We start from the raw sequence: 9523 nt of genomic DNA, 5'->3' as shown, positions 1-9523 counted from the left end.
TTTCGTCGTTGTTGGGTGGAAACCTTGTATGTCCAAACCGTTTGTTTTGTATTTGTCATTTTAAAAATGAACTAAACTAGTGAAAACAGCCGATCTACAAGCACACAACGCCTCGCAGCGTGAGGCGTTGTGTGCTTGTAGATCTGCTCTTTTCACTACTTTTGTGCAACGGCCTTGTATGATGAAGCAGGGCTTTGCTATGCGAAAAAATGTATACATTTGAAACTTGGAGATACAAGGTTTCTGCCCGACAGTGGCGATTTACTTTGTTGGCCGCCCAGCCCCCAAAATGGAACGAAGGCCATTCAGGAGTTGTCCCGCTTTTCCCAATGGCCAGCACGTCCCTGACTGTGTATGTGTGTGTGTGTGTGTATGTGCGTGCGTGCACTTTCTTACTTTCTTAAGTCCAGCCTAGGCTTTTTCAGCACGGGTTCGTCAGGAGCATTGTCTGTGTGTTGCTGCGTGCGCTCTGTGTTGCAGTTTGTGGCAAGCAGAGAGACGGACTCGGCGGGTAAGGAAGCGGAAGCGGCGCAGGGCAGCGTACCGTCGTCGGTCTCGGGCAGAGAGACAGACTCGGCGGGTAAAGGAGCTGAAGCGGCACAGGGCAGCGTATCGTCGTTCTCGGGCAGAGAGACAGACTCGGCGGGTAAAGGGCCGGTAGCGGCGCAGGGCAGCGTACCGTCGGCCTCCGGCAGAGAGACGGACTCGGCGGGCAAGAAAGCTGTGGCGGCGCTGGGCGGCGTCCCGCCGGCCTCCAGCAGCTTCTTGTCCGCCAGCCGCTGGTGCCGCTTCATCTCCTCCAGCTCGGCGAGGAGCTCGTCCTCGTCGAACACCTCCCCGGGGCCCATGGGCTTGGAGATGACGTCGGAGATGTCCTGCGCCATCTCCTGCTGCTCTGTGATGGCCTGGATCTGGTCGTCCACGTTGTCCACGTCCATGTTGGCGTGGATGGACTGCATGGCCTTGGCGGCGAAGGCCATGTTCTTCAGCACCTTGGTGTAGACGTTGGCGTTCTCCAGGGCCTCCCGCTGCGACTCCACGTTGGAGATCTTGCCCTCGATCTGCTCCACCTGCTTCTCGTAGCGCTTCTTCCTCTTCAGGGCCTGCACGGCCGCCAGTTTGTTGGTGGCGTTCCGGTCGTTCATGGCCGCCAGCAGCTCCCTCTGGATGCTCTTCTCCAGGGATTCCTGTTTCTTCTTCAGCATCTCCTCCGTCTCTCTGAGTTTCTGAATGGCCGCCTCCTGCTGGTCGGGCTGGTCGGGTTCATGTCGTCGAAGACGAAAGATCCCATAGAATATGTTGAGTAACAAAGCCATTTCCGAGATGCTGGGCCACAAAAAAACTACAAAGACCAGAGAATATGCATGACATTAAAACTAGGAATCTACTCGAAGGCTTCGCCGTGGCCTGATGTTTTATATCGTACGGGGGGTGTCAACTCCTGGCGTCATGATGAGGTCACGACACAGCTCCTGGGAAGTCCTTTTTTGACAGGAAGTCACATTGCCTTCCGACACGCTGCTATCATAGAGTTTTATATATAAATAGAGGATGGACAGCCCCGCCCCCAGCTATTCATTTCAATGTGAGTGCTCAGTGGCGTTTTGAAGCATGCGAAAGTAGCTGAATTCCGGTGCATTGTGGGTGAATCCAGGTGCATTGTGGGGGAAATAATTATGTGCCAAAATGTGTTACGCCGAGACGTAATTACGTCACGAACATCACTCGACGTCCATCGAACCCTATTGTTGCGACCGTCAGGTCGCAGTTACTTTCAAAACCTCGACCAGCTGTCCGTCAGTCCATCAGTCCGTCCGTCAGTCCGTCAGTCTGTCTGTCTGTCACACGTCACACTTTTGCCCTGCTCATATCTCCGCAACCGTTGCCCCGATCCATGCCAAATTTTGCACACACACTCCTTGCCTGCCAAACCACAACCCCCACCCATCAATTCTCACATGGCCCTCTTCTAGCATCACCATGAGGCCGATTCTTGCAAAACCCATTTTTGGACACTGCTCCTACAAAATTTGCCCTAAAATCACGCAAATCGGTACACACTTGCTCTACACTCATCTTATCAAGATGGATCTGTCCCATTCAGCGCCACCTTCAGGCCGAATTTTTAAAACACATTTTTTTCACACTGCTCCTACACATTTTGCCCTAAAATCACGCAGCAACCTGACGGTCGCTTATCTCCCGATTAGGGAGTCTTACTGGTGTAGACCCCAGCTGCGCGCTCTTATGCTCGTGCATGTAGTCTCCCCCCCCCCCCCCCCCCCCCTTCTGTTTCAGCTTTGGCCAGTAGGGGGGCTGCATGCTTCAATATTTACAAGCCGTTCTGGAGGCTTGGCTGCCATTCAAAAGCTTCGTCATGCATGTAGTGTAGGTCTGCTCTCTCTTCTATCTCTTTTAATCTTTTAATTGCAAAGTAATGCCTTCTTCTTGTGTTAAACAAATCGCTACAACACATTAAAATATAACTAGAAATACTGTTCCTACGAAACAGTGTGGGCTCGCATGTAACACCATGATCTACCCTTTGGCTGCACGGTCACCTCATTGGCTAAGGGCCCTGCCTTTGTACTGTCGAGGAGAACTTGACTGATAGATTACGTCATTTTGAGGAGAACTTGACTGAGATTACATCATTTTGAGGAGAACTTGACTGAGATTACGTCATTTTGAGGAGAACTTGACTGATAGATTACGTCATTTTGAGGAGAACTTGACTGATAGATTACGTCATTTTGTGGAGAACTTGACTGATAGATTACGTCATTTAGAGGAAAATTTGACTGATACATTACGTCATTTTGAGGAGAACTTGACTGATAGATTACGTCATTTTGTGGAGAACTTGACTGATAGATTACGTCATTTGAGGAGAACGTGATAATTAATAACACATGCGTGTGCATTGTGCAAGCCCACAATTATTTGCCAAAGAGTGAGCGGTGCTATTTACTTGCGTGACGTAATTTGTGTACAATAATGTGAATGCAGAAATATAATCTTTTAAAAAAAAGTCACGTTATACAGTGGAGTGGAGTTCCTTTGATTTGAAGACTTTATTAGAGTTTGCATAAGAAAAGGCACAGTCAACTAAAAGGACAAACACCTCAAACAAGCTTTTGGGCTTGTTTCAATTTTTTTTAACTCATATAACATAAAATCATAGACAAATAAAACACAGTAGCCCAGAAAATATATAAAAAAAAGGGGGGGGGGGGGGGAAACAGTTGTGAAACACAAAGCAAAATAAATGGTATTTACAATTGAAAGGTCAGGGGGAGGTAAGGAAATGAAAGTAAATGAAAACATTTTAACTAAATCTTTTCTTTTCTCTAATTACAATCTAAAATGTGAACCCTTGTTGCAAAAAAATGAAAGTTGTCCTTTAAGGTGATATTTTTCTGTTCCACGGTACAAGTATAAAAAGCATATAGTCAATACAAAACGGAATAAAAATACAGTGTCAATAGTAATTATTGTTTGGGAAACATAAGATTTACCATATGATTTTTTGGGGTTCCCAGATGATTAGCTTAATGTGCAGTATTGCTTTCTCACTCAACAGTAGACAAACCAACATAGTACAGTATACAGAGTATCTGCACATTTCTAAAGTGGCAATTTAAGGACTTGTAAGACCTTTCTAACCTCGAAAATAAAAAATAAATACAATAAACTAATAATAAAACATTACAAAAGTAACCAAAATTGTTCGATATAAAATATTAGCTACCAAAGAAATAGGCAAAAATAAAATAAATAAAAAAATAAATCAAATAGCCGAACTACAAGCTAATAGTAGTTTGGCTATTTTCACAATATTTTTCTGTGGAACCGAATCAAACAAAATGTTCAATTCCTACAATTCCAAGTGCTTGTCAAGGTGGGGGGTCCCCAGTTCAAATATGATTATTTTAGGGGGGGTCACAGCCTGAAAAGTTTGGGAACCCGTAAAAAAACATACAAAAATAACTATATGCAGGAATTACGTTTCATAAAACTGCACAGAAACAACATGGCTATACTGCATGATGACAATGTGACAGGAGATATTTTGAAGCGCTTATATTCCCAAACTGGGGGTCGGGACCCCTAGGGCGGCCTGCATATGATTTTGGGGGGTCCCAGATGATTAGCTTATCTTTCTTTCTCAACAGTAAACAAACCACGTGTATACACTACAGGGTATATTTCTAAAGTGACACTTTAAGGACTGTAGCAACTCATAATGTAATAACGGCTCATAATGTAATAATCAGCTCATAATGTAATAAAAAAATAGCGCATAAGGTAATAATGGATTTTTCAATAATGTAATAATGTAATAATGTGTTTTTATTATGAGCTGATTATTACATTATGAGCTTTTATTACATTGTAATTATTACATTATGCACTTGTTTTTATTACTGTACATCAGGGGTCTTCAACAGGGGGTCCGCGACCCCTAGGGGGTCCGCGGAGGTACTGCAGGGGGTCCGCGAAATTATTGCTAAAAAAAAAAAAAAAGATTTCAATTTTTTTTTTTTTTTTTTTTTTCATTTTCCACATTTATGTTAAAAAATAAATCATGATTCTATCCATTTTGAATAGCTTGAATACATGATTACTATGCAATTGACAGATTGTTGATATTATTTACATTTGTTCTCAGTTAATAAGTAGTATGTTTAGAAATGGTAGTGGTACGGCCCACCCTGCTCGCTGTAACTTGTACTTGTTTAAAATAAAAAATATTTCGTAGCCCCGACCCCCCCCCCCCCCCTCCTCCTCCTCCCCCCCCCCCCCCCCCCCCCCCTCCTCCTCCCTCCCCCCCCCCCCCCCCTCCTCCTCCCCCTCCCCCCCCCCCCCCCTCCTCCCTCCCCCCCCACACCCTACGAGGTGGTAGGGGGTCCCTGCTCCAACTCCCCATCAGTTTGGGGGTCCCCGGCCTGAAAACGTTGAAGACCCCTGCTGTACATTATGAGCTGATTATTACATTATGAGTTTGTATTACATGTTTTTATTACATTATGAGCCCTTATTACATTATGAGTTGCTACAAGGACTTTTAAGACCTTTTAATACCTCTAATATAGAATAAAAAAATATACATACTAAATAAAATTGGTCAAACATTGGCCAAATTGTCAAACATTAGGCCTACCTGAAAAAGAGGCAACATTTGTGCGAGGCATTGGTTGTGAGATTCGGCTAATACCAGTTACCTGTGAAGCCGAGTCAAACGGAAAGTAATGCCTCAACTCCTACTACCAAGTGCTTGGTCAGGGTTTGGGGGTCCCCAGTATTTTGGGGCTAACGGCCTGAAACATTTGTGAACCCTTGCATTACAATATTATTATACTCTCTTGCAGGCACTACTGGAGCAGGGATAAAGTTCTTGCCAGTGGTGTAAATCAGTGGTTCTCAACCTGTGGGTCGGGACCCCCAGGGGGGTCCCCACATTATTTTGGGGGGGTCCCCAAATGATTAGCTTAATGTGCAACATTGTTTTCTCACTCAACATTGTTTTCTCACTCAACAGTAAACAATCATAGACTGATAGACCGTCGATTCACATACACGTTATGTGTATGTGAATCGACGGTATCTGCACATTTCTAAAGTGACAATTTAAGGACTTTTTTAATTCCTCAAAAATGACAAATTAAACATTGGCCAAATTGGCCAAACATTAGAGGCATAAATTGTGAAAATAGCCGATCTACATGCTCACAACGCCTCGCAACGCGAGGCGTTGTGAGCATGTAGATCGGCTATTTTCACAATAGAACCATTTTATGCAAAATGTAATGCCTCAACTCCTAGTGCTCGTCAGGGTGGGGGGGTCCCCGGTTAAAATATGATTATTTGGGGGGTCAGGGCCTGAAAAGGTTGAGAACCACTCGTGCAAAGTAACTACAGTAAGTAGATTTACTTAAGTACCTTACTTGGGTACAATTTTGAGGTATTTGTACTTTACCTGATTATTTCCAATACTTTCACGTCAACTCCACTACATCTCGTATCCAAATATTGTACTTTTACTCCACTACATGTATATGAGAACTTTAGTTACTAGTTACTTTGTAGATCGATTATTATTACAAAACATACGTTAACCACTTCAACCCTACATATCGGCCATTTGAAAATAACCGATCTATAAGCTCACAATGTGTTATGATGCGACGCATTGTGAGCTTGTAGATCCACTATTTGCATACATACATTTGGTACTTTAAGTACATTTTGATGCCACTACTTTTGTACTTTTACTCAAGTACATTTTGCATTTCGTATAGATCCATTTATGGCCAAGACAGCCCCTATCTGTGTGGCTGGTTCTACAGACATGGATCTCCATGTATGGGCATAAAAGGGTATGATGTCAGATGTCATAGACTGATAGACAGTAAAAGGTTTGGGTACTTTTTTTCCACCACTGGTTCTTGCCCCAACACCGCGGAGACTTGAGGTTCTGAGAATCCTCCGCGGTGCCTCCGGCTTGGCTGTGCGCTCCAGTGAACACGACTGGCCGCATCCAGGCTGGGAGGGTGTTCACTGTCGCGACTTTAGCGTCTCCTTCACCCTAGGGACTGCCTGTTCAGGGAGCAAAACTGGTAGGGACAGCATGTTCCTCCGCATGCACGTGTTATGATGTTATGATGCGCCCCTGGGGGAAACCTCTCACTATCGGGTAAAAAGAAGTGACATCACGTGTATTGTATCAGACGTGAGCTCATAGCCCTACCCAAGACCAGCCAGTAAGTGGGTCAACAGTGCCCCCGAAATAACGCAGAATTTCTCCCGTTTCACTCTCACTGCGGTCTCCGCTATATGACACATGAATTCCGCTCCAGGGATCAATAAAGCCTTATCTTATCTCAATCCAGCGACCCATTCGGTAAAAAAAACTACTTTTCTCCCTTTTTTGTGTTCGACAGGAACTCGGGTCTGACTCAATTTTTCAGTGTACGTCCTTCCACGCGCTTCCGTGTTTTATCCGTACTAACGACAACATTGCACATTTGAGGCTGTAGCGCAGACAGATTTGAGATATGAATGTTATCTTAAAAACAGGAAGGCATCGAGGATGAAGGGCGCTGTGTCGCGGCCACCTGATGGCTGGGCCAGGAGATGTGGTCATCAGCCGTAGGACCTGGTGCTCTTGGGTTGGAGAGGTGTGACGTCGTCCTCAGCCTCCTGTTTCTCCTCGCTGTCCTGATGCAATAAAGCAGGAAGAACGTCAAGGTTCAAGGTAGGGCATTCACCAAATATTTGAATATTCGAATATTCTAATATCAAAGTCACTATTCGACGTTCACCGAAGTTGAATATTCGCGTATTTTTTTTTATTGTTTTCTCTTTAAAAATATGTATAGTTTATAAAACGTGGCTAGATAGGAAGTCATAAGATGGATGAATTTGTTAAGGCTCTATACCAGGGGTTCTCAAACCTTTTTAGGCAGTGACCCCCAAAATAAACATATTTGAACTGGGGACCCCCCACCCTGACAAGCACTTGGAACTGTAGGTATTACATTTAATGTGATTCGGTACCACAGATAAATATTGTGAAAATAGCAGATCTACATGCTCACAACGCCTGGCGTTGTGAGCATGTAGATCGGCTATTTTCACAATGTTCGCCTCTTGTACTTAATTTGTTTGGCCAGTCCTGTCGAATATTCGACTATTCGAATACTTTGAGGTCGAATAATTCGAATACTAAAAATCGCTCTTTGTGAATGCCCCAGTTCAAGGTTGTACTTTATTCTTACTTCTTTTGTACAGGTACATAAGAGTAAAACGTATTTTTGTTCGGCATCCTTACAGACAATGCAGTGATATATATACAATAAAGCAGAACAACAGAAAACAACACATCTAAAGATAAAATAATAAGTAATAATGACTTAGGAAAGAGAGTGCAAAAGCAAAAGAGCAAAGAGAATGAGAAAAACATCTCAGCTGTACATATGCATAAAGTTTGGTGTATTTTATACACCAATGGCATTTTTTGTGCAACAGGTCGGTATAATTAAAAACCCGTTAAGACTATGACCACATACCGTACCTGCCCTGCAAGCCAAATAACGCCATGATGACGTTATGATAACGTCCTCCGGTGATTCCAGTGATGTTCAGAACTAGGCCCTATGACATAACAGCCCATATGGGGATGATCTTGAATGTATTACCAGGACGTCATTATGGACTACATATTGTATAAAATTGTGTTGCTGATTTGTATTGACTTGTTTGACAGCACTGTCATCAGAGATGCCCCCACCCTCCAAACCTTCAAAGCCTCCCTCAAAACCCACCTCTTCTATATTGCTTTCCCCTGCTAACTCATTCCACTGTCCTTTTTATCTTTAATGTTTTTATTTTTTGGTCTTAAAGTTTTCTCTAATAAAGCTGTTTATTCTTAGTTTTCACGTTTACTTCTCTTACCATTTCTCTCCAACGCGTGTGGACCTCTTCAAGTTCCTCCGGCATTGGCAGGTTCTTCTCAAACAGTGGAGGATGTCCAGGTTTCACCTGGACTACAAGTCAAAAACATGATATATTAAAAAAAAAGATAAGGGCCTGTATGCATATCAATAGACCTGTTAACTCTTGTATAGTAGTTGTTTAGCGACGTGCGTGTGACGTCAGTAAATGACCGTCCTCCCAAACATTGAATCGCCAATGCAACACTGCCCCCCACACACAACTTGTTCATAGTTACTATTTTATAAAGACAGACCAACATGTTAACAAAAACAGAAACCCAACAACGATAATTTGAAAACCAAATCTCACCTATCACCCTCAAGATGCAACACCAAAAGTGATAAGCACCAAAGGTCATGAGCACGAAGATGACAACGCTACCAAAGACCGTCATCATCAGGAGGTTTGGGAGTGAATTCCATTCACCTCGGGCAATCATTTGGATTCCAATGCGTCTGCCATCAAGAGTGAGGCCATCTGCAATATAGGGGAAAGAACATGATCGTGTAAATAACGCCGTATTCATTCAGTTAAAGGACAAGGACTTTGTTTTTTTTACAACAAGGGTTCATATTTTAGATTGTAATTAGAGAAAAGAAGAGATGAGCGTTAAAATGTTTTCATTTACTGCTTTCTATCGTTTTAGTGATTTTAATGATTTTGATTCCAGTGGTTGGGGGCATGCGTACACAAGCCCATTCCCAAGATGCACCGCAATCTTTCATGGGCAGATTTGACTCATGGGGGCTAGTAGTGTTAAATACTAATAAAGAAATTGCCAGGTTATTGTGTCTAAAAGACGTATTTAGCCACTTGTACGCATGCCCCCACCCACTGGAATCAAATTGCTAAAATCGCTAAAACGATAAGAGAGGAGTAAATGAAAACATTCATATTTTCTTTTCTCTATTTACAATCTAAAATATGAACCCTTGTTGTGCAAAAACAATTGTCTAAACATCGTGGCATCAAATATGATCCCAAAAGAAGCTCTGGGCCCTGGGTACAAGGATTCACTGCGGGC

At 43.3% G+C, this 9523-nt stretch overlaps 1 protein-coding gene across 1 annotated transcript; it reads right to left on the bottom strand.

Annotated features, from left to right (window-relative positions):
• Positions 1-392: 392 nt before the first annotated feature.
• LOC308306252 (charged multivesicular body protein 4b-like) lies at positions 393-1316 on the bottom strand (the record flags this gene model as incomplete). Its single annotated transcript, XM_080751151.1, has 1 exon — positions 393-1316. One exon carries the CDS (start codon positions 1314-1316, stop codon positions 393-395), a length of 924 nt encoding a protein of 307 aa, XP_080607277.1.
• Between the last annotated feature and the right edge of the window lie 8207 nt (positions 1317-9523).

This window comes from Nannobrachium achirus (genome assembly GCF_963921795.1).
Source record: "Nannobrachium achirus genome assembly, chromosome: 20".
NCBI classification, from domain to species: domain Eukaryota; kingdom Metazoa; phylum Chordata; class Actinopteri; order Myctophiformes; family Myctophidae; genus Nannobrachium; species Nannobrachium achirus.
Note: the sequence above shows the minus strand (reverse complement) of the source record. Positions and strands in the feature narration are given on the sequence as shown.